Genomic DNA, 26,409 nt, shown 5'->3' with positions numbered 1-26,409 from the left:
TTCATTATTTTCTGTTTCCCAAGTCCCACAGATTTAGTTCCTTTAGCTTTCTATTTGTGACTGCCAACAACGACTTTGAAGGTACAATCCTATGTTCACAGACCTCCAGAGGATACAGTATTTTAAACTTCCTTCCATGCTTGAGAATATATTAATTTATTTACATTTTACAAAATTCGAAAAACACCCACTTTCCATTCCCAAACGCAATCACCGCTGGATTCCTGGGAAACTTCCCAAGCTATTCTATGGATAAGTGAGGCCAAATGTAAATACATCTCGTCTTCTTAAATGCATTTTAACGTTGTTCTGCATCTTTGTTCACTTAATAGTATATCTTACAAATTTTTACACATTTTGTACTGTCTTGTTCTTTTTCTATGCCTACTGTAACATCTTGCTCATTTTAGCTACAGGTATAGTTTGTTGCAGCATAAATGTGCTACCACGTATTAAGCCAGACCCCTATGGAGGGACATATGGATCAGTCCTTCGCCATCATAACATAGTGTTGCAATAAACATCTGTGTACATTGATCTCTTGCATGTGGATGAGTGTACCTTGAGTAAATTGCTACAAGGGGTATTACTGGGTTATAGGGCTTGAGGGATAGGAGAGGTTGCCCTCAGACTCATAGGATGAGGGTCCTGGGTTTTGGCCACATCATATAGTTGCCAACTCTTCTCTATCACTGCCTCTGGAGCTGTCCAGAATCACAGCTTCACATAACATAGGTGAAGTGAGGGAGTACCTTAGATTCAGGCCAGTCACCAGTTAAATCTCAGAGATTGAGCAAAGAAATCAAATCCTCTAACTTAACCTTGAAGGCTCAGGTACTCTTTGTTAAATCAGCATCTTTTCAGCTTAGCACTTTCTTCTATTGTTTACCTAGTTTTCATTTAGAGAAAATATTTTATTTATTTTTCTTTATATCCTCTTGGTTTACTGAGCCTTTTATTAATATATACTGTCCTTCTTTGTCTTTTGTAATCTTTTTTGATTTAGAGTCTGTTTGTTTAGTTATTAGTATAGTCACCCTTGCTCTCTTTTGGTTATTATTTGCATAGAATATCTTTTTCATTCTTTCACTTTCAACCTATTTGTGTTTTGGGATGTAAAGTGACCCTCTTTTGGATGGCATTTGTTGGTTGGTTATCCCATATTGAAAATGCTTGGGGCCAGCAGCATCTCAGGTTTGAGAATTTTTTGGGGGGGATGGGGCATGGATTTTGAAGTGTTTGCATTGTATTTACTAATCTCTACTCTGAATATTTGAAATCTGAAATCTGAATGCTCCAAACAGCAGTCCCTTTGAACAGCATGTTGGTGCTCAAGGAGTTTCAGATTTTGGAGCATGTTAGATTTACAAATTTCAAATTTGAGGTACTTAACCTGTAACTGGATTCTGGTTTTTAACCCATTTTGCCAATCTCTGTCATTCTATCTTGGAATTTAATTTATTTACATTTAAAGGTATTACTGATAAAAAAAAGAACTTCCATCTGTCATATTGTGATTTGTTTTCTATATTTTTATAGCTATTTTGTCCCTCCTTTCCTGGATTACTATCTTCTTGTTTAGTTTACTTTCTTTAATAATATTTTCATTCCATTCTCATCCCTTTTGGGTATATTGCTAAAGCAAAATTATATAGCTATTTGCTTCATGGCTGCCATAGGGATTATATTTAATGTTTTAAACTTATAAAACTCTAAAATTATGCCATTTTAATTGCAATCATAAACAACAACTCTGCTCCTTTATATCTTGAACCTTTCTAGTTGTTGATATCACAAAATAACATTCTAATACATATGTATTTGAAACATTAACTAATGCATTAGTCTCTTAAATTATGTAGGATAATTTTGCCAGATATAGGATTCTTGGTTTACAGATCTTGTTTTTCTTTCAGCATTTTAGATAAATCCTCCCACTGCTGCACGGCCTCCAAAGATGCTGATGAAAGATCTCCAAATAAGCTTGTTGAGTATCTCTCAGATGTGCCAAATTGTGTCTCTGTTTATGGTTGCCATTTCTCTTTGTCTTTTGATAGTCTGATTATACTGTGTCTCAATGTGTGCTTCTTTGAGTTCATCCTACTTGGAGTCCATTGAACTTCTTGAATGTTTATATTCATGTCTTTCATCTTATTTGAGAAGTTTCTGGTCTTTATTTCTTTGAATATTCTCTATTGCCTTTCCCTCTCTCCCTCCCTTCCTTCCTTTCTTTCTTTTGGAACTCCTCAGTGCACACGTTGATCTGCTTGATGGTATCCCACAGGTTCCTTGTGCTCTGATCATTTTTCTTCAGTCTTTTTCCTTCTATTCCTCAGACTCAATAATTTCCATGGTTCCTATCTTTGCATTCATAGATCCTTTCTTTTAGCTCCTCAAATCTGTCTTTGAATATTTTTGATGAGTTTTTCATTTTAGTAATTGTACTTTTCAGCTCCAGATTTTCTCTTTGGTTACTTTAAGTTTTTAAATCTCCTTATTGATATTTCTGTTTTGTTTGTACAGTTTTCCTGACTTTATGTCTTTAGTTTTTTGAGCATCTTTAAGGTAATTGTTTTAAAGTTATTGTTTAGTAGATCTGTTGCAGCTTCTTAGGAACCATTTTTCTTGGTTTACTTTCTCCTTTGAGAGGCCATACTTTTACCATTGTTACATGCTATCTTAGTCCATTTTGTAATTCTATGACAGAATATGTGAGACTGGGTAATTTGTAAAAAAAAAAAAAAAAAAAAAAAAAAACAGAAGATAATTTATCATTGGAAGCTGCTCTCTGCTTCCAAGATGGCACCTTGAACATTGTGTCCTCCAGAAAGGAGCAACCCAATTTCTTCCTTTGACCTGACCAAAGAGGGAAGGGCAAAAGAAACCAAATTCCCTCTGGCAAGACCTTTTATAATAGCATCAATCTATTTGTGCTCTCTCCTCATGACATAAACACCTCCTAGAAGGCCCCAATTCCCAACACTGTTGCATGGGTATTAAGTTTTCAACACATGAATTTGGGTAGAGACATTCAGACCATAGGATAAGCCTGTTGAATTTTTTGTGAAAACTGTGGATTTAATCCAATAATGTGGTAACTCTGGAAATCGCATTAGTCTCCTTCCCTTGGGTTTGATATTTTGTTTTATTGTTATAGGCTGAGATGTAAAGTAAAACCTTTTCAGATTTCTTCTAAGCCTGTGTCTTATTTTGGGCATGTGTAGTGACTCTAATTTCTTCCAGAAATGTAGTTGCTTTTGAATTTCTTTGTCTTTAATGTATACTTCTCAAAAAGAGAAAGACAAAAATAAAGAATGGAAAAAATGAGCCAGCCCTTTAAATCACCTAGATGTCCTTTGAGCCAGAGAAGGAAAGGATTGCAACTATGGAGGGACAGGTACAACAACAGTGGCTGCTCACCTCTGTGTCTGCACCTCTATGATAAGCAGCAACAATCAACAATTAGAATAAAAATCCCTGGTATTTGAGCCACCCTGGGTCCTATAAGCTGTATGCAAGCTGCTCCAGGAACACATGCATGGCTGCCTGTCTCAGGAATGGAGGGTGGGTAATGGATAGCCACTGACTAGTTAAAAGCTGAAATTGATGAAAATTCTCTGTTCAGGATTTCCTCATGAAGTCAAAAGCTTCCAGTATACTCCGGAGTTCCAAAGTAGCTACATGAGCCAGATTCTGTCAGTGTAATTGTTGACTGGGTGGCCAGAAAGATTCCTGGTGTTTCCTACCCCTTTGTCTTTCCAGAATCCTCCCTTCCCTGTTATTTTTAAATTGACAGTTTTTATTGCTAGGAGCATGAGAGAAACAGTACAAAGACTAACATAATTAGATGATAGTTTGGAAGTTATGTTATAACCAAAAGAATCATAAGTAGCTGTTTCTAGTCTTCATTGAAAGGTACATGGAGTTTGAAAAGCTCCTCTTTACTCAAGGCTGCTCTTTCATTAATGTTTGTCTAGACAATTGTGGAGTTTCACTCTAAGAACAAGCTTACCCACTCTCTTGACTGTCATTTCATAGAGCCATTTTAAATTTAAACTTAGGTAGATACAGGTAGAGAGCCATATGAGTATGGGAGTAGTTATGAGTATCATTTTATGCAATCAGAATGACTAGTTTTTCACCATACATGTGTATGAATTCGTGTCTTTCTCCTTTTATTCCAACTCCTCAAACAGCTCTGTGTACCTAATTTAGCAAGTATATTGAGTGTCATAAAACCTGTATATGTTTACCATAATCACTCATTAAGTAAATGGACAAGGTAGCATTTATAACAAATTTTACCATAACATCTGCATCCCTCTTTCTGCTTTATGTCAGAACTCAGATTCCTTTTTTATTTTAATTTCTACTTTTAGTTCAGAGGTACAAGTGCAGGTTTGTTGCATAGGTAAACTTGTGTCATGGGGGTTTTACAGATTATTTCATCACCCAGGGATGAAACCTAGTACCTATTATTATTTTTCCTGATCCTCTCCCTCCTCCTACCATTCACCTTCTGAGAGGCTCCAGTGTGTATTTTCCCATTTATATGTTGATATGTTCTCATCATTTGGGTCCCTAAAGAAAATGTGGTACATATATACCATGAAATACTATGCAGCCGTAAAAAACAAGATCATATTCTTTATACGGACATGGATGGAGCTAGTGGCCGTTATCCTTAGCAAACTAACACCCAGCTTATTAAAATTTTCCTTTTTAATAGACCAACATGTTTCCTCTTGTAATGTTTTCTGCTAAGCAGCTACCATGTTCTGGCATCGAGACAAGTTTCTCTTATTTCTAAACGAGTTCTGAATTAAAAAAAAAAAATCATAATGGCACTTGTTTTTGGCCAGATTCCCAATATTGTATTCTTATTTTTTTTTTTATTGCATTTTAGGTTTTGGGGTACATGTGCAGAGCATGCAATACAGTTGCATAGGTACACACATGGCAGTGTGTTTTGTTTGCTTTCTCCCCTTCACCCACATTTGGTATTTCTCCCCAGGCAATCCCTCCCCAACTCCCCCTCCCACTGGCCCTCTCCTTTCCCCCCTGTAGACCCCAGTGTTTAGTACTCCCCTCTCTGTGTCCATGTGTTCTCATTTTTCATCACCCGCCTATGAGTGAGAATATGTGGTGTTTCATTTTCTGTTCTTGTGTCAGTTTGCTGAGAATGATGTTCTCCAGATTCATCCATGTCCCTACAAATGACACGAACTCATCATTTCTGATTGCTGCATAATATTCCATGGTGTATATGTGCCACATTTTCCCAATCCAGTCTATCATCGATGGGCATTTGGGTTGATTCCAGGTCTTTGCTATTGTAAACAGTGCTGCAATGAACATTCGTGCGCATGTGTCCTTGTAGTAGAACGATTTATAGTCCTTTGGATATATACCCAGTAATGGGATTGCTGGGTCAAATGGGATTTCTATTTCTAAGGCCTTGAGGAATTTGTCATCTTTATCCTCAGAAGTCTTATCCTCCTACTATTAGTCATTCTTTGGCCTTCTAACCTTAGAAAGCACATTTTTTCTATAATCTTCCTAGAAGCCTCCTTGGGTCCAGGGCTTGGGATCCCTAAACTTATTTTATAAAAAAAAATTTGAGTAAAGTTTTATTTTTTTTTTCTATCTAATAGATAAGAAAACTAAAACTTACAAAGTTGAATTAACTTACTCAGGGTTACATAGCTCATGTGAAAGATCTGAGAGATGAGCTCAGCTCTATATTTGACCAGTATGAATTATTGTCTTTCCCAAACCCACAGCATTATTTGCAGTGAAGACTTTAGAAGGCTGATCAATCATAATTTGCATTCTACTGTATAATTCTTAGTCTTTTTCTCCCAAAAGTACAAGATACCAAAATTATTTCCCATGCAAAAATAAGAAATGTGCCACTAGTAAAAAGTAATATGCGGTTTTTAGGGAAAAAAACATGATCTTTAAAAGATCATTATACCACTTTAGCAGTATTTTAAGACTGCCAATCAGCCACCCTTGATAACATAGTTTTATTTTATGTCACATTCTGATTTGGTTTGTATTCTCTCTCTATTATGCCTAGCAAATCCCCAAAACCTCACTAATTCTTGACTTGCATGTATATAATAAAGAAAGGGTTTTTTTGAGCCACATCATTTAAGGTGGAATGTCTGTGCATATGTGTGTGTGCCCGCGCTTGTGTGGGTTATTTTGTGATTTGTTTTTATTAATAAAAGATTTGATTCATATACTAGATTAAGGTTATATATATATCTCTCTCTCTCCAAAGTACCAATCCCAATTTTGAATACCAAATTTGTTTCTATCATGGTATTCTTTGTTTTTAAAATCAGACCAGTATAACAAGAATCTTATTAGCAAGATAGACAAGCGTAAACTTAGAAGTCAGTATCTGAAAGGCACACACACACACACACACACACACACACCCCACCCTAGCAATCTGTAAGTTCGTCAGTCATATATCCAATTTTTGTGACCACTTTCTAGTTTTTAGAAAACCTAATTCCACCTAGCATGAGTCTGTATTTGGCATGTTTTTCCCAAAAACACTTATGCAAGATATGAGCAGTACTACATTGAAACGTGTTTGTATGCTTTGGGACAATCATGATTTTCAAAGAGTCCTCTATAACTGGCCTCTAAAAATCTCCTCATTAGTCTGAGTAGTGACAGGTTCACACAAACCTCTCTATCACTGCTGAAATGCCAACAAAAATAGTAATTGCTTTTTTCTCTAGGATCAATTCTCTTGTCATAGTTCAGGCTGCTGAGCAATCATTCAATCAGTGTTTTCGTCATGATTCCTTAACAAACTCCTTTTTCCCCTGCTGGGATCAGTATCTGATTCAGGAAACTTTGCTAATAAGTTTTTAGCTCTGAAAAATTTATCCCTTTATTCAACATCCTTAAAATTCCTCGTGAACTATTGAAGTATTAATAAAAATATTCAACTAGCTATTATGATGCTAAAACTGATGATTTTTCATGTAATTTGGTTGACAAGCACTGGACATTATCAAGTGTAGATAAATAAAGACAAAACATATTTATTAGGAAATACTGATAATTGTTAGCCTTAATAAACATAAGAATTTGCTAGTCATTTCTGAAGTCATAATTATTTTTGAAAACATAATTCTATTCATTACCCAGGGCAAAACTAGGGTAATTTAATGAGCAATGTAAATAAGATTCCCTTAAAAGTAGAAGAATGCATTTGCAAAACTATGAAGATAAAATGCAATCTTGACATTAGAATTTATGTGTCCACTGGGAAATTCTCTGAAGCAAGTTCTTTCAAAATGTCATTGAATAAGTTCTTAACCTCTCCAGCTTTTTCTACTACCTAGTCATTCTACTTCATTTATTCTTGTATTTTATATTGCATGTAACCTGCAATTCTTCTTCAGGGTTATTTGCTCTATTCTCTAAAGTTTAGTTTTCGGCACCCAAATCTGACTGCTAAATCCTATGTCCTCATTCAGATACTTAATGTATTTCCTAATTCAACATTTTAAGTGGGGTTGATAATGGTGTAAATGTTTATATATGCTAACATCTGGTACATTTTAACAGAAAAATGTTCAACTTTATTGACCATAATTTTTCACATGTTCTCTTTCAGGGTCTTTGTTTTCCACTGGCAAAGTAAATATGAAAATGTTTTGAAATGTCCAATTTTCATAAAAGATTTAGTTATATTGTTGGTTGTTGCTATACATATGTAAAATTGGTCATTTATAATTTCTGAATTCTTCACAAAAAATAATACCTACACATATTTTTACCATTTTCGTTTGCACAGCCATGATTGTTAGTGAAAATGAACTTAAATGTTAATACTATTTTATGCTCATACTCTTAAATAGTGACTTTAAAATGTATTACACTTTATAGGTTGCCATGCAGTGACAAACATCATCTCATTAGATATCCATAATAAGCTTCTTATATCCTTAGGGCTCATGTGGTAAATGAAAAAAAATTATGATGTTAAATGACTTATGCAATACTGTATCCATTCAGATACTTTCAAATGTAAATTTAAAAAACCCTCAAACTTACACAAATAATAAATAAATATATTAGTTAACGTAAAAGAGGAGGCAAGCTTCAAGGCTGACTTCATCCAGAGGCTTTAGCTTTGGGTCCAATTCCCTACGATTTTCTTGGCCTTTCCACCAGGTTTTTGTCTAGTCATTAGGCTGGGAATGAAATAACTACAAGAAATACTGGCTTTAGAGTTCTTTGACTTTAAAGAACTTTTTTCAGTATTTAATTGAAGAAATATTAAACTACTAGGAAGGTGTTTGTTTTTGTTGTGGGGTGGTGGTTTTGTTGTTTTTTTCTGTGGATAATTTAAGGTTAAATTCTAATTTCCCTGAAGCTATAACAAGCTTCATTTCACTCTATGGCCCAGATTTAGTCTCATCCTCACTTCTGATCTAATTCATGTTGAGGGAGGTGTGTCATTGATTGAAAAGTTCTTCTACTTATCTTTCATAATTATTATAATTTGAATAAGAAAATATTTTTGTGTACAATTAATAATTTATTTTTTTTCACCTGTGGTGTAATATAAGGTCCTTAGGGTAGAGGTTTTACCTGTTTTGTTCCTCAATGTAGCACAACATAGACAAATTCCTAGAACACGGTAAGTATTTGATAAATATTTAGTTATTAAGTAGAGGTAAAGAAAGTTCATGTAATTAGATTCATATGGAAGTTGGTATTTAGGTGGAGTGGTGACTCCAATTCGTTCTGAGGAAACAATTTACTATGGGAAATAGATAAGCTATTATCCTTGACATAGAGAATCTTAGTACATTTCTGTTCTCTTGTTCTACTGTTGATGTAGCATACTTAAAAACACCACATTTACTCATTAAAAAAAAAAAAAGGCCGCAAACATTGTCTCATCTTTTTCCCAAAATAACTGCAATTAGCAGAAAGTTTAGTAACGCTGGGTTACTTTGCCTTCCATTAAGTATTCAAGCTACTTCAGAGTTTATAATCCTAAAAAGGATCAATTTGATTCCCTCATCCATGCAGAGGGAACACTCAAATTTCTCCTTGCATCCCTGCTAATGATTCCTTCTATCTTGCAGTGTGTGTCATTCATGCTTAGTTACGCAAGTTCAACAGATCCTTGATGTTGCCTTGCTGATCTGGCTTATTGTGCTGATTCACTCTGTCCCTGCAGGGTGGTGATACCCAACTTCAGGACTCATTTTAGATAATGACTTCTCAGATTGTATCTTTTAATACTGTAGTTTTAGGTCCTAACCTTCTTTGGTCCCTGTATATTTTCCTGAAACAAGGCAGTCCCTGGAGTGCTGGTTTGGACTGGCTCATAGGTACACCACATTAAAACACTTTTGCCCTTCTCTTGAGCTTACCTACACCTGCAAGTCAAGCAAATTAATATTAACATTTTAGTCCTCAGAACACCATTTATGTAAAGCTGTTTTCTGCCATTTATTTATGCTAGAGCAAACTTATTCTAGTGTTCCTTGACTCTTCATTTGAAGATCTCTATCTTTAATAAAATGATTCTTTTGTCATCTCACAAGGAGAAAAAGAAAACAACCCACAAATATCATTTCTGGTATAGATTCCCAAATATTACATACCCCTTACTATTGTTATACCTTGTTTTATTGTTTTTTGTTTACATATACTAATGTATATAGACATTTTGAATAGCAAAATTCCTGAATAACCATGATTTATTTGAGCATAAGTTAGTACTCAGAGTACATTGAGAGATCAAGTAATATTCACATTCATATTATGAAAAATACATTGTTTTAAAGTGAAAAACAGGTATCTAGCTATGTCATGAAAAGTTACTTTCAAGTAAAATAGAACATCTTGAAGTTTTGTGTTCCAAAGCAAAGACAATGAGAAAATGCTATAGTATTAGTAAAGAATTTTGCTAAAACAGTGCCCCTCTACTTTGCTGAATCCTTGCTTAGATAGAGACGAGCTGTAACTTTGCAAAGTCTCATTACTTCATCTATAAATTTTGGATAATAGTAATGTCTAATCTCTAAGGATTAAATGAGATAAGGCATGGGAAGTACTTAGCAACTTAGTGCTTGGCTCATGACATACACTTAATAGAGATTATGGCAATTACTATTATCATTATCATTCTTTAACATACAAATTTGGAGAAGAAAATAAGAGATTCTTGCGTGGTAATAATCAAACTTTTTAAGTTGAATTAGATGTTTCCTAAGGAAACTTACTGGTGCATTAAAAATATGCTTATGATTTATTTTATTATTCTTAAGCAGTTGCTATTTATCTTGACTTGTTTTCTTATTTGGTTTTCCTTATGTTCCCCAAAGTGAGGGTGAAGGGCAGTATACTTCTAATCTTGCATGGAGATATAGGAATTGAATGGAACTAAATCCTAAGTAAATGTAATAATGTTCAGCTATATTTCACACAATTGAATTTACTTGATCTCAACATCCCTTCAAGAGTGCTGGAAAAGTTTTATTATTCCATTTTACATACTTCAAATTTGTTCCCATGACACTGCATGATTTCCCTAAGGTCTCATGTCTGGGAAATGTCAGGATAGTAAGTTGATCATAAAATCCAGTAATATTTTCTTTCTACTACATTACCTCACATTATCTTTTGAAACACAACTTAATCTTTTTTAAAATAGTTTTCTTATCTTTTCTTTCACTGTCCCTTCTTTTAACTAGGCAAAGCCTTGTTTAAACTATGCCATTGCTGTGAACAAGTAGGAATTGCTGAAGAAGAAAGTTAGAAGATATAGGGAAACATTATTTTTTTTCTGTGTAACATTGGGTTATTCAGCTTTTGTGATAATAGTTTCCCAATGACTGGAAGAAGATTGCCAAAAGAAGTAATAAGAAAGAATCCAAGTAGTTTTCTCCCATACCATGAGTCCCAAGAATAGCCACATATTTGCTGATTCACTAGAAAGACTCTGATAACTCACAGGCATTGTATTGTCAGCCATGGCTTATTAGGGTGAAAGGCTACACAACAGGCTCAGCAAGAGAAGAGACACATCCAGCAAAGTCTGGAGGAATTCATGCACATGATTCAGAAAATCCTTTCCCTCAGGAGGGGCTACACAGAATGTGTTCTTCCTTCCAGCAATTAAATACAGCAACACATACACAGTGTTTCTGCCTAGAAGTGTCTGCTGTCGACTGAGTTCAAGGTTTTTGCTAGGGATTGGTCATACAGGTATTCTCTGCCTATGTGAATCAGCCACAATCACTGAAATTCCAGACTCCCAGAACGAAAGCAGGTGTTTACTATAAATCAGGCTGATACAGCTAAATCAGTGTCTCAGGCAAACAAAACAGCTTTATCAGTGTAGGGAACTTCAAAAGCCACATTGCTGGACACCAGCCAAGGAACAGCCCTACAAGCAGGCCCCACTAAAAAGTAGTTTCAGACCTCCTATGGTAACTTTCTTCTGTCTGGTTTTCAGGGCGATACATAGGGGACAGAGGAACATAGCAGAATTTTGAAACAGGATATAAAGTCACAGTAAGAGAAAGAGCACCAAATATCTTGTTATCAGTAGAATAATTCTGATATTCTAAGGCTGGGTTTTCTTTTGTTTTTCTTCAGAATTTGGCTTATATTGTAAGGACAGTAAAAATCCAGATGGTTACATATAACTGAAGAACACACATTCATTAAGGCAGGTTTGACAGTCCTGTCAGTATACTATTAAATAAAAAACTTATTGTGCCTTGTAAACCTAAAACCATAGTGGTCTCAGGCCATGTTAAAAGCTTTAATAAATGTTCAAAGGATTAGGGAAGTATAAGGAAAGGGAATGTGAGTTCTTTTTAAGAACATTTAAGAAAGCTCCAGGAAGAAATGGTATTTGAGATCCTTCATCCTTAAAGATTTCTATAGCAAAGCTGGTACAATGACACTTGTTATTAGGGACAAATAAGGAGCAATTAATATAGAATATATTGGGAAATATTGAGTAAATTGGTATAATATTGTATGAAACAATGATGTACATTATTATATAATTAATATAGTGGCATAAGTTATATTCCTATCATTACCATTACGATTAATTATTATGATATCCATTATAGACAAGGTTAGAATTGGGAAATTAATACCAAAGGGAAATCCCCTATGAATTCACCTAATTTCTATCAAAAAAAGAGGAATCATTATCCCATCGGGTAGTAAGCAGCAAATTGTTTATACAATGTTGGAAAATAATGTGATAACACTTGTTTTTTAATGTTCTATATGGATTTAGTTTTTGTGCTTTTATCTGTAGAATAACGGACAATACAAAAATTACTAAGACCTTATCTGGTTGTTCTGGTATGTTTAAACAAATTCCTCGAGGATTTGTATTTTATTTATTTATTTTTACTTTATTTCATTTTTTGAGAGGGAATCTCACTCTGTCACCCATACTGGAGTACAGTGGCGTGATCTCAGCTCACTGCAAACTCTGCCTCCCGGGTTCCAGTGATTCTTTTGCCTCCACCTCCTGAGTAGCTGGGACTACAGGCATGTGCCACCATGCCCAAGTAATTTTTGTATTTTTTAGTGAAGACGGGGTTTCACCATACTGACCAGGCTGTTCTTGAACTCCTGACCTCATGATCCACCTGCCCCAGCCTCCCAAAATTCTGGGATTACAGGTGTGAGCCAGTGCACCCTGCCCTGTATTTCATTTTTTAATAAAAAGCTTTTCAATTTCAGTGGACCTAGCTATTAGCTGATACATATTCATATGTAGAAATTATAAATAATTTTTCACCCAATCATACTGAAAATTTTATTGTCATTATTTTAGAATTCATATTTGAATATGGCTTCTTACATTAATATGACTGAATTAAAATGTTACGAAAACACTGTTAGATTCAATATGTACTAATTTATTCTAAATGCCAAGTGCTAAGTGTACTTATATCTACAAAAATGAAATTATATGTAGTGTGTAATTATTGTATCAAACATTATTCGTCCACTTTAATTAAAAATTTCTTTTCATTTTATACCTAACTTGTAATACATTTTCCCATCAAGTTTTTCTTATTTCTTTTAATTGGAGCAAGATGTGCTTGGGATAGTATTAGAAATAATTCAGAAGTCAGACACAGGGAGATCACTTGTTTCAGGACATTATTTAGGTAAACATTTTTCAAAAATATCAAAGAGTCACCAAAATGGGTCACATTCTACAAATAATAGAATTCAGTCTTGAAACAAAGGTTGAATACTTTCCTTGTTAAAATCCAAGCCATTCTCAGAAAAGCTAATTATCTTAAGGCTGTGAGTCAACTGTTGCCAAATGGTCTCACAGTTAGCGACAGAAGAGAAATGAAGCACAGAGCAGTAAACCTTGGGGATTCACCTGGCCTCCTTCACAGCCAAGATTGTTCCTATGGCGTTAGACAACAATTAAACAACTTGAAATGGAAGGTGACTCAGTAAAGGGCAAACTAAAAAGTGTAATTCTCAATCAGATCATCCATATCACAGTAAAAGAATAACCAGAGCATAGTGAAAAAATAAGGAGAAAGTAACATTTTACAAAGCTGATATGAATAGATAATTATTCTTCTGTATAACTGGAGAAGTAGAACAAATACTGATATCATATTTACTATGGACCTTTACCAACTAGCTTGAAATCTTCAGAAATTGTATTTCCTATCTCTAGCTTTCAATTTCTCACAGATAAAGTAAAGGGGAGTGGGCTAAATAATTCTTGAGGTTGCTTTTAATGCTAACAATCTATGTCTTTATATAAAAGGATCTATTTGTAGAATATCAGGGTAAGCAGCATGAGAAAGACCTTGTGTTTTTCGACCCAGCACATAGAATAGGTCCTGCCCACAGTCAGCATTCAGAAAACACTTGTGGAATGAATAAGCTAGAAAATAAAGGCTAGTGTGTTGGTAAAATGACTTTTAGTGGAAAGACTGTATATGCTGACACAAACATTGCAACGTTAAGACATTTGTCTCATCGTTTTTTTTCGCTGAGACAGGTTCTCACTTTGTTACCCAAGCTGGAGTACAGTGCTGCCATCGTAGCTGACTGCAGGCTTGAAACTCTAGGCTCAAACAGTCTTCCCTTCTTAGCTTCTTGAGAAGCTAGGACTGTAGGCCTGCCCTACCACCCCTGGATAACTTTCTGTTTTTTTTTTTCCTAGAGGCTGGATCTCACTATGTTGCCTAGATTGGTCTCGAACTTCTGGGCTCAAATGATCCTTCCACTTCAGTATCCCAAAGTACTGGGATTACAGGCATGAGCCACTGCACCCACCCCATCCTTCTTCTTTTAGTTAAATTGTACCCTTTGTGATGGTGGAGCAGGTAGGTAAAAAGGAGGTCCTAAGGAGCCTCTATGTTTCTCACAAGTTTCTGTGCTCCTGTTTGGAAAACCTAAAAAGCAGTTTGAAGTTATTATTAGAGAATACCTTTTCTAATGAATTCTTTGCTATAGAGAGTAATCTAGGCCTCTAAGCAGTGGTTGGATTGCTATTTCATGAGGAACAGTGCCTATCGTTTCTATGTTGAATGAGAATAGTATCATTTAAGTTAATACACAGATTTAATTTCAAAATCTATCTTCTCCACTGGTACATCCTGGCTAACTTGTTAGACATAGCCTTGGAATTTATTTAATTAGCTCCTCCTTACTATAACAAATAAATGTGCTAGTTTGAATGGAAATCTAATGAGAGCAAATTGTATATTTAAAGCATCACCTGATATTTGAAAGATGTTATGTTATTACTAGATAGGGAGAATTAAAATAGACTCAATTAGTTATAATATTCTCTTCTTAATGTGCATGGATTTCCTAGTGGGCTCCTATTCCCAGAAATTCATGATGCAAAAGGAGTTAAATTGGAGTAGATAGTATAGAGAAATAAAAATGGTCATTTTATTTTCAGTTAGGTCTGTAGGTTTGAGAGGACATTAAGTTACATTACGAGACTCTGATCTGTCAAAATTATGAAACATTGATCTTTGAGATAAAAATGTAATTCATGGTGCATTTTCTGACTTGCAGTCTGAGACTACCCTTTTTTCTTACATTTTGCTGTTCCTAGAAATTAATAATAACAGAAATAAACACATTTAATAAAGTAAGATTTCCAGCAGTGGATTTTAACACAATCTGATTTATTTGTTTAATATTGAGTCTTCAATAGAGTTTTTCAGACAATATGTAGTTGTACATTATGAATACTACATTTAAAAGTAGGAACTTGATATACTGAAAGCTATGCCAGTTTACAAGATACTTTATATTTTTTAATAATTATTATCTACAGCAAAGGTAAAATAATGCACTTTCAGGCTAGCACTGGTTACTTGTTTAATATTTTAGAGTACTCTTAAAAGAATTGAAGGAAACTTTTAAAGTAAAGCATTGAGACCAGGCTCAGTAGCTCATGCCTATAATTCCAGCACTTTGGGAGGCCAGAGTGGGTTGATTGCCTGAGGTCAGGAGTTCGAGACCAGCCTGACCAACATGGAGAAACCCCATCTCTACTAAACATACAAAACTAGCCAAGTGTGATGATGCATGCCTGTAATACCAGCTCCTCATGAGGCTGAGGCAGGAGAATTGCTTGCACCTGGGAGGCGGAGGTTGCAGTGAGCTAAGATGGCACCACTGCACTCCAGCCTGGGCAACAGGCTGAAAAAAAAAAGGGGGGGGACATTCAGACTCTAATCGTAGTTTGATACAGGTAAAGGGCACAATCTTTATATTTTGACACAATTATCTAGTTGAAATTGTTTAGGTAACAATGCTCAAATATTAAAATGAAGAGATTTAAAAAAATTTTATTTTCAGCCAGGCCTGGTGGCTCAAGCCTGTAATTCCAGTACTTTGGGAGACTGAGGCAGGCAGATCACCTGAGGTCAGGAGTTTGAGACCAGCCTTGTAAAACCCTATCTCTACAAAAAATATAAAAATTAGCTGGGAGTGGTGGCATGCACCTGTAACTCCAGTTACTAGGGAGGCTGAGGCAGGAGAATCACTTGAAACTGGGAGGCAGAGGTTGCAGAGAGCTGGTATCACACCAGTGCACTCTCACCTGGGAGGTTAGAGCAAGACTCAATAAATAAATAAATAAATGAAAAATAAAAAATTTGATTTTCTAAAAGATAAAATCCTAGAATTTTATAGCCAATAGAGATATTCAAGATTACCTAGTTTAGTTTACTAATTTTCCTGGAAAAGAAATGCAGTATCAGAGATTTTGGTGATTTGCCCAAGGTTAGTGAGAGAAAAGAACCAATTTATTAATTTCACTTTTTTTTCGGAATGAATTTGAATGGTTAATATTATACTCAATATGTTAGTAGCATGTTAGTTAAAAGGATAAATATTATCTTACAGTAATTATAGAAACTTATTCAGTTCATTTAATATTTGTTTAGCATCTACTAAGTGCCAGACACTGTTCTAACTACTGGGGATATAAAGTTCTACAAAATGAACATACTGTTATAGACTTTACCATCTGGTGAGAAGAAATAGCCAGTACACAAAATAATAAATTAATTAATATGAAAAATATTTTTCAATGGCAAATCCTGAGCAGAAAATTAAAATTGAGTGATGTGACAATAAACAACTTGATGTCTATTTTAGAATCAATGCTCATGAAAGTCATTTGACATAGGAAATGCAAACTGATACTTGAAGGGTAAAGGGATGACCTGTCACCTTGAAAAGGTTCTGGGGAGAGATCAGTAAAAGAAGGGAACAGCTGGTACAGAATCTCTTTAGTAGAAAAGATACAGAAACCCATTGAATGCCATTTAGAATTTATTGTATGTATGTGATTATATATAATTTTACCATTTTAAATTTGTTGTTCTCAATTGATAATATAGAGTCAGGCTTTCTTAAGCCTTTTTAATTTTTTTTTTTTTCCAAGACAGGGTCTTGTTCTGTCACCCAGGCTGAAGAGCAATGATGCAATTTCAGCTCACTGCAACCTCCCCCTCCCAGGTTCAAGCAATTCTCCTGCCTCAGCCTTCTGAGTAGCTAGGATTACAGGTGCCCACCACCACACTTGGCTAGTTTTTCATATTTTTGGTAGAGATGGGGTTTCACCATGCTGGGCAGGCTGGCTTTGAACTCCTGACCTCGTGATCCACTGGCCTTGGATCCCAAAGTACTGGGATTACAGGCATGAACCACTGTGTCCAGTGCCTTTTTTAATTTTTAAAAATTATGTTAAAACTAAATAATTACTCTTGGTATTGTGATACTTGTAATCCATCCTCTTGATTTTAATTCAGTTTATTTTTATTTCATTTTAGTTATTTAGTTATTTATTTAGTAGTTATTTAGTTAGTTAGTTATTTCATCCTGAAATAATTATTATCTTGGTAGAATGGGGACACTGGCCTGTCAAGAATTGTGCTCTATGGCAGTCCCCAACCCCTAGGCCACGGACTGTGCTTGTCCATGGCCTGTTAAGAATCAGGCTGCACAGCAGGAAATGATCAATGGGCAAATGAGCATTACAGCCTGACTTCTGCCTCCTGTCAGATCAGCAGCTGCATTCGATTCTTAGAAGAGCACAAACCCCGTTGTGAACTGCATATACGAGGAGTCCAGGTTGGGTACTCCTTATGAGAATCTAATGCCTGATGATCTGAGGTTGAACAATTTCATCCCAAAACCATCATCACCCCAGTGGTGGAAAAAAATGTCTTTTACAGAACTGTAAAAATTCCCAACCTGGTGCCAAAAAGGTTGGGAACTGCCACTCTATGGGACAGTCTGAAATTCACAATTTAAAAAAATAAAATATTTGTCACTGATTGCTTAGCATTTAATAGAAAAACATGATGATACACTTTCTGTGGTATTATAAACAGTGCTATAAGAAAATGATGAATCTCTTAAAATTATAGATGAAATATTATATTTTTGTTGGCTTAACTTGAATAAGTTTATTTTGTATGATCTCCAAAGTGAACACTACTTATATTACTTACAGATATAAATAATTATAGTGCAAATTTCATAAAACTAGATACATGGATGATTAGAAAAGTAAATATCCCATTCATTTCACAAATATCTAAGTACTTATTTAGAACCTAGCATCGTGTACCAAGCACTGTTTGGGCAGTTGGTACAATTTAGAAACATAAAAACAAAGAATCCTGTCTTCAAGGTACTTTTATTCTAACATGGAAAGACAATAATACACAATAATAATAAATGTATACAGTATGTTAAAATATTTTAAGCATGCCTAGAAGTGGAGTAGGCAGAAGACTATAGAGTGGTAAAGTAGTCCTCACTGAGAGAGAGAGATAGAAGGAAAGATTTGAGAAGCCATAGGAGTTGGCTATGCAGATACCTAGGCGAAGAGCATTCCAGGCAGGATGAACATCTAGTTCAGAGGCCTGTGGTGGAAGAATGCTTGGCATGTTAAGAACTATCAAGAATGTTGCAATAGATTGATGGAGTTGGTGTATAGAGAGACAGAGACAGACATGATAGACAGACAGACAGACAATAGATTCATATGTAAATAACCATAGGCTAGCTATTAATATTCCTTTTACCTATTTGAGTATATGCTCTCTTTTTATGATCTATGGTATGAATATGAAATATAGCATACTAGATAGATTGATTTTTCAAATAGCAAAATTGCTGTATGATGTGACATGTCACACATTAAGTGCTAGTCATGTTCTTACATGTTTAAATTCACACTGTTTATCATCATGATTGCATGCTAAATCAGCATGCCTTTCATTGACAATATTTAGAGTTTCTTGTTTTTTGAAAGTGTGTCTTTGACATCCTATTTAAAAATTAGATTAACAATCAAATTGTTAGAAATAATACCACATAAAGTATGAGTAAAAAGTCTATATTGTTGATTCGTTTCATATCTGAAATGGAAAACACCGTCAGAAACAACCACCCAGCTATGAATGTCGGAAATGCTAAAAGTAATCTAGTTTCAGGATGAACTATACTATATCAAACCTCATAAAATATGATGACCCAAGTCCCTGGAGCAGAAGGAATTTAACTTATGCAACATACCAAGATGAGAACTGCTAGAAAACTGGGGGCATGGAAGTGCTAATCTAGTTTAATATTTTAGTTAGCCTAAAGCAACAATAATCACAGACACACTCCATGAAATGTTATTTTTGCCCATAGAGTAGCATTAATTTTCTTTTAATCTTTGTCTGCCCCAGGAAATACTTCAATTGAATTTCACATTTTTTCCCAAGGAATCAGGCCTTCTGGAATTCAATGTCATTTACTTAACTTTTTTTCACAGTTATTTCCAAATCTAAATGAATTCAAAGCCAATCATTTATTATCTTGCATTCACTTCTTCAGTTGGTAAAAGTGACATGGTTTAGCTTGATCTCTTGAACGTTAATATAGTTCTGAAATTAGGCTTACTCATTTAATAGGTTACTCAGTCACTCATTTACTAAACCCTTAACCAAATCATGTCAGTTAGTCATCTCAACACACATACAAATAAAGTAATAGTTACTTTTGGAGGTAGTATGTGTAATGGTTCCAAAAGTAGCTCTGTAATGAGATACTCTGGGCTCAATATTCAACTCTACTTTCTTTTAGCTGTATCTCCTTAGGAAGGTAAACTTTCCTTGCCTCAGTTTTTCTATGGCAAAATGGGAATTAGTAATGGCAACATACTGTAATTGTGAGGAATAAAAAATTATATAAAATTATATAAAAATAATCCATGTAATATGCACTGCATAGTGACTGGCACCTAGTTAGACTCAAAACGTAAATGTTTCTCTTACACACATATGTGTACATTTAGAAGAATCCTTTGGTATAGTTACAATATTGCTTAAGACAATAAGTGAGAATTTTCCACTTTTACAAAGAGAACCTTAAAAATGAAGAATGGTTAAGTGCCTGAAAATAATGGCATACATTCTTTTTTAAAATGGGACATGAAGAACAATTCAATGCTTCCAGTGAATGGATTATTACAGTATAGACTTTCAAAGATGAATAGAACTAATTTAGAAAGAAGAAAAGAAAAATGTATAGTTTGATAAATTTTGACATTTGGCTGTTCTTTGTATTATAATAAGTTTTAGCCCACATCCTGATGAACTTCATAAAATTTTCAAATATGTGCTTTACAAAATTCCCTGTGACTTAAATTTCAACATAGCCTAGGAGGAAAATATTTTTTCAATATAATGGCTAAAAAAAGAGATAAAAGAATTACAAATATTTAAGCTGTATTTATTAACTTAAAAGGAAGACTGTATTTATGTGTAAGAATGGATTAGTGCAGTTTTGAAGTAGGTTAACTAGCCTTAGGAAACTTCCTGCATTTCTAAATCAATTCTCTAAACCTATGACACTCCTCAATATTATCACTGTAAAACGAATCCTAAGTAAGACTAACATTAGAATTCCATATATGCAGCAAAATATTTTTATCAATGATATAATTGGAAATTGAAACTGAATTAAAACTTTATGCAACAGTCCGATAGAGTAAAATAGAGATATGTAAATTTTAAAAATCAGAAATTAAGGAATGATAAATACAGTTGACAATAGGTGTATAAGCTGTGTTCAAACTTTTTTGGAGTTTTTTAACTTCTTTAGTAGTTTGATTTCACTGAGAAGATAGAAATACACAGAGTAATAACCTGTAAAAGGACCAATATACCTGTCTTAAAATTAAAACATATTACAGATACTAGGTTTTAACACTCTACAGAGATCATCCATTAAACTCTATATCCTCCTCCTGACAGTCATCAATTTTTTACTAGATAAGCCAAGACCCAGAGACACAAACATTACCCTCATCCTCCAACAGTGTGTTTCTGTCACTAATACGATGCTGGTATATTATAAGAAACGTGGCAGTAAGAAGCAAGCAGGCCAGAAGTGTTTTATGCAGACTCTTGTCTTTCTATTGCAACGTGAAACTGACAATAGCAAAAACTAATAAGGAGTTGCCTCTAATTTTGCCTAAAGAGATCGGTTCAGAAACCAAAGAGAACAACTGGAAGGTCATTTTCATTCCAGCCCAATGTGAGAAGAGCTATTTTGTAATATAACATGTAACAAGGTTATGGTCAGAATTAAATTGATCCAGTTAAGACACTTGTAATAGTATTTGGTACATAGAAGACACTCAACAAATATTAGTTTTTATAATTATAATAGTAATTAGTCTTTTATTTAGATAATGCCAACAAGAGCAGCAACCTCGTAAGCTGCTAACATCAGTGCATGTTGTGGTTAATGATGGAGTAGGCACTTGGCTGTGTTTTATAAAGATGCTTTCATTTATATTATAAATTATTTTAATTTTATAGCTGTGGAACCTGGCCCATGAAATGGTTAAGGAATGCTCCAGAAGTTATGCAGCTTTTAAGACATGATTTATGATAGAACTGCTAAAACAATTTGTTTAAATAAAGATAAATCTAGATATGGGACCCAATGGTCAAAGTTTGAGTCACAAAACTGCCACTTATAAATTAAGTTCCCTGGCTGCAAGCCTCCTCGTCTTTAAAATGAAGAGGTTGAGCTACAGTTATTTAAAATTCCATCTAGTTCTTTCCTATGCCTTCACAGCTAAAGGTAAATGTTAAAAAGTCACACAGTTACTTGAAGCCTTTTAACAATAAATTATTATTTTATCCAGTTAAGTCATGGCTACTTTTAACATTTTAAGAAAAATTATCACAATGAAATCTCTGCAGTTCTAGAAATAAAATATTTATTCCATCTGTCCAATCTATATTTTTTCAGTCATAAAAAAATAAATCAAATCTAGAGATATTAGTATATTTTTGCCTTTTTTTTTTTTTTTTTTTTTTTGAGACGGAGTTTCGCTCTTGTTACCCAGGCTGGAGTGCAATGGTGCGATCTCGGCTCACCGCAACCTCTGCCTTCTGGGTTCAGGCAATTCTCCTGCCTCAGCCTCCTGAGTAGCTGGGATTACAGGCACATGCCACCGTGCCCAGCTAATTTTTTGTATTTTGAGTAGAGACGGGGTTTCACCATGTTGACCAGGATGGTCTTGATCTTTTGACCTTGTGATCCCCCCGCCTCGGCCTCCCAAAGTGCTGGAATTACAGGCGTGAGCCACCGCGCCCGGCCTATTTTTGCCTTTTTTAAAAAAACAGGGAAGCAGGGAAATCCTTGTGACATGATAGAAGTTTTAGAAGGGTTTCCAGTCATTATGAAGGGGTAGATCTCTCCCCTCACCTCCCTGTGTACTTTAGATGGAGATGGTTTATATGCCAGCACAGTTACCAGGGAATTCATGCAGATACTGGAATGTAAGATGAATTTTGGTAGGAAGTACTATTTTTTTCAGTTAATAGCCTTTTTGACTTACTGCCTTACCTAACTAACTTAATTTAGCACATTGCAGAACATTTGCTTTAGGGTAATTTTTTTCCTACCTATAATTTATAACATTTTGGTTTGGTTTCATGTGATTAATTTTGATCAAAGCAAAGATTTTATATTCTCTAGTGAGAAATATGTGTACTGAGGGAAATGAACTTTTTCCAACCACATCCCCCAGAGTATTTTTAAATATGCTTTGCTCAAAACATGCTAGGTAAATATTATATCTGTATAGTTGAGAATAACAAAGTGGACTTTAAATCAATTAAAAATCTGTAAATCATATATTAAGAATCAACCCATATGCATACATATATATGAATAATTTGTTCAAGTGTACTTCAAGTCTTTTGAAACATCGGACAGATTGTCTCAGTGAACAGAATTAAAACATCTTCTTTCTGAATTATTTTAATATGTGTTTTAGTGGATATTATATAAAAATATAAAAATACAAAGTATTTTTTATTGTGTGGTGTATATAAGTGGACACAAATAAAAGTGAGTTGTTTTAGATTAATACTTATTTTTAAAGTATCCCTGGTGTTAAATGTTATTTCTTGATTAGTTGAGGTGATATTACATTATGATCTTTTAAATCAAATTGACCAAGTTACTGTCAGTAAGTGTAAAAATCAAGATTGTGCAGCTTCCCTAGCAGAGGTTGTAAGTCATAGTTGATACTTCCCTAACAGTTTTCCACATTCAAGCCACCTGACCTTCCAACTTGAAGATAGTCTTGCTTTAATACTCAGAGTAATTTTTGCTATCAGTTATGGTTTGGCATCTCTCAGATCGTAGAGTTAGTGAATCTCACTATACCTTACTTCTCCATTGAAACACTATCTTGTGTAAAGGCCTAGTATCATATGGAAAATCCTCTTGAGCCATCATTCTTTGCCTACGTGGCTCTCAAATTCTTGTCATCAGATGCACTGCTTTAGTTTTTCAGCCTGAAGATTGGTCCATCAATAATCTAGTGCCCAAATTACAACCAAGCTTTTTTACATTGTTTATACAGTACATCTTATCTACCCTGGCAAGCTTGCCTTTTTGTCCATACTCCAGCCATGTGGGTTTTTGCTTTGTTTGGTTTGGTTTCATTTTCACTAAATGCCTATTCCCAGCTCCTTTTGATCACTGTGTTTCCTTGAAGAATCATGGTTACTCATGCATGATTTTCATGTTACAATAAATTTGTATTCAAAAGTATGTAATACATTAAACATTCCGACTGATGGAAGTTTAAAGAAATTTGACTAAGTATGAAAGGATGAGCTTGGTATCCAGGCTCTTAAAATACTGGTTTAAGTTTTACTTTTATACTTACTAGATCTGGAACTTAGTCATATAATTTAAATTTTGTGAGCTTCAATTTCCTCCTTTGAAAATATAAGCTAAAATAATATTTCCCTTGAATTCTGTTTCTATTCATGAAGAATTTATGTCTATAAGACTTGTCTTCCAGCTTTAATTGCTAGAAAACTGGACTAAATATTTAGAAACACTATAATCTCCAAGAGAAGGGAAAGAAATGAAGAGAACATTCCAACACCAGAATTTGACTGGAGGCAATTTTTAGACCATGATTACATAGAGGAATGGTCTAAACGTAACTTCATGATATTTAAATTTTATAGTTGAAGAGACAAAGATCTGAGTTTGGAGAGAACATAAGAGCTAGAATTTGTGGGGCAGATTACCAGAGAGGAAGGAACTACACAAAGAGCTCTGGAAATCTGCATAGGGGCTCCCCAGAATCTTTGTTTGAATAGCAATCTACACATGTGTAATATGAAAGTCTATATGACCAAGTAAAGAATAACTTCTAGAAAAGAATAATTAGAGTGAACTGTGAGTAAAATTTCCAGGGCTCCCACAGGTCTGAAAATTTCCCAATCAGCAAAAGTAGTGAACCCCCATTGAATACAGAGGGTATTCAGTAGAGAGTACAGAAGGACCAAGCCTAATCACAAGCTTTATGAAAACAATACCTACCTCAAAAAATGTAGTGAACATCAAAAGAGAAATGAGTGCTAAAAACATGTTTAGCTGTGTTCAGTCAATATGAATATTATTATTGTTTATAAATATTTTCCAATTTGCATATTTAAAATAAAAGGTAAAAACAGCAATATTTTGTTCATATTGATTTTTCTTTCCTTTTTTTTTTTTTGAGACGGAGTTTTGCTCTTGTTACCCAGCCTGGAGTGCAATGGCACGATCTCGGCTCACCGCAACTTCCGCCTCCTGGGTTCAGGCAATTCTCCTGCCTCAGCCTCCTGAGTAGCTGGGATTACAGGCACGTGCCACCATGCCCAGCTAATTTTTTGTATTTTTAGTAGAGACGGGGTTTCACCATGTTGACCAGGATGGTCTCGATCTTTTGACCTCATGATCCACCCACCTTGGCCTCCCAAAGTGCTGGGATTACAGGCTTGAGCCACGGCGCCAGGCCTCATGTTGATCTTTCTAATTGTTGTTTTTGAGACAGAGTCTCGTTCCCGTCCCCCAGGCTGGAATGTAGTTGTTGATCTCTGCTCACTACAACCTCCTGGGTTCGGGTGATTCTCCTGCCTCAGCTTCCCGAGTAGCTGGGATTACAGGTGCTCACAACCATGCTCAGCTAATTTTTTTGTATTTTTTTTAGTAGAGACAGGGTTCCACCATGTTGGCCAGTCTGGGCTCAAACTCCTAACCTCTGGTGATCCACCTGCCTCAGCCTCCTACAGTGCTGGGATTACAGGCATGAGGCGACATGCCCAGCCTCAAATTGATACTATATTTAACTGATTATATATGTGTAATAATGATAAAAATAGGAAGAAGAGAAGAAAATACAATAACAACTGTTTTGAAATATGCTGTGCCTGGTCATTTGCTAAATGTTGTACATATAATATCTCATTTAATCTTCTTAGCAGGTACATGAGATAGCTACTATATTTGTTATGATTTTTTCAATCAAAAAAATAAAATTGAAAGATACAGAATTTTTTAAAGAGCACTCAGAAGAAAGTGACACACTAGAGATTTTAAACTACATCAGCGCAAATTCAAAAGCATCCCATTATCCATCTCCTAGATGCTAAAAACTATAAGCATAAATACTACAGAATTTACTTTTAGCATAAACTTTACATTTAAGGAATGTTATTTTTTGTTTCATATTCTTTGTTACATAAAATTTAGCCTCTTCACACTGTGTTCTATAAATGTAGATAATTTTATATAATCAGAAATCTATACCACATTTTACAAAAATAAATGATTTGCTATGTTGATTCTAGAATTATTTCTAGGGTCAAGAGAATAGTAAAGCTATTGTTTAAAATAAAATGGCTTGATTAATATTTATGTTCATGTGTTTTTATCTAAACAATCAAGAAATGAGTTTTACTGATAAAGAGATAACATTTTTGAAAAAATCGTGAAAAATGTTTAAATATAAATGCTATAGCCAAATGGAAAAAAAATGTTATCCTGTAATTTATTTTCCCTGTAACTATGAAATAGTTAACTACAGCATTGCACTCCCAGTATTATTATTGTTGCTGCTTAACACAACAGCAGTAATAATATCTTCTTAAATTTCTAAATACAAAGCCAGAAACATAATAGGTCGAGTGCATCTTTTTTAGAAGCTGCCCCCACCTACCCCACCACCATTTTATTTTTGAGACAGAGTCTTGCTCTGTTGCCAGGCTGGAGTAAGTGGCACGATCTCGGCTCACTGCAACCTTTGTCTGCCTGGTTCAAGCAATTCTCCTGCCTCAGCCTCCTGAGTAGCTGGGACTACAGGCACACACCACCATGCCCAGCTAATTTTTTGTAATTTTAGTAGAGACAGGGTTTCACCATGTTGGCCAGGAAGGACTTGATCTCCTGACTTCATGATCCGTCCACCGCAGCCTCCCAAAGTGCTGGGATTACAGGCAT

At 34.8% G+C, this 26,409-nt stretch overlaps 1 protein-coding gene across 8 annotated transcripts in view; it reads left to right on the top strand.

Moving 5' to 3' along the window:
* CCSER1 (coiled-coil serine rich protein 1) overlaps nucleotides 1-26,409 on the top strand; it is a 1,385,530-nt gene that overhangs the window by 921,197 nt on the left and 437,924 nt on the right. Inside the window, exon 10 of one of the 8 annotated variants that reach the window (XM_054253148.2) lies at nucleotides 1,917-2,768. The exons of the other annotated variants lie outside the window; for them this stretch is intronic. Within the exon in view, the coding sequence (XP_054109123.1) occupies nucleotides 1,917-1,928 (12 nt within the window). The 3' untranslated portion in view covers nucleotides 1,929-2,768. Of the gene's footprint in view, nucleotides 1-1,916; nucleotides 2,769-26,409 lie in introns of those variants that run through there. 8 annotated transcript variants of the gene reach the window in all.

This window comes from Callithrix jacchus, chromosome 3, assembly GCF_049354715.1.
Source record: "Callithrix jacchus isolate 240 chromosome 3, calJac240_pri, whole genome shotgun sequence".
Classification (NCBI taxonomy): domain Eukaryota; kingdom Metazoa; phylum Chordata; class Mammalia; order Primates; family Cebidae; genus Callithrix; species Callithrix jacchus.
The sequence above is the reverse complement of the archived record's forward strand: the minus strand, read 5'-3'. Positions and strand labels throughout refer to the sequence as shown.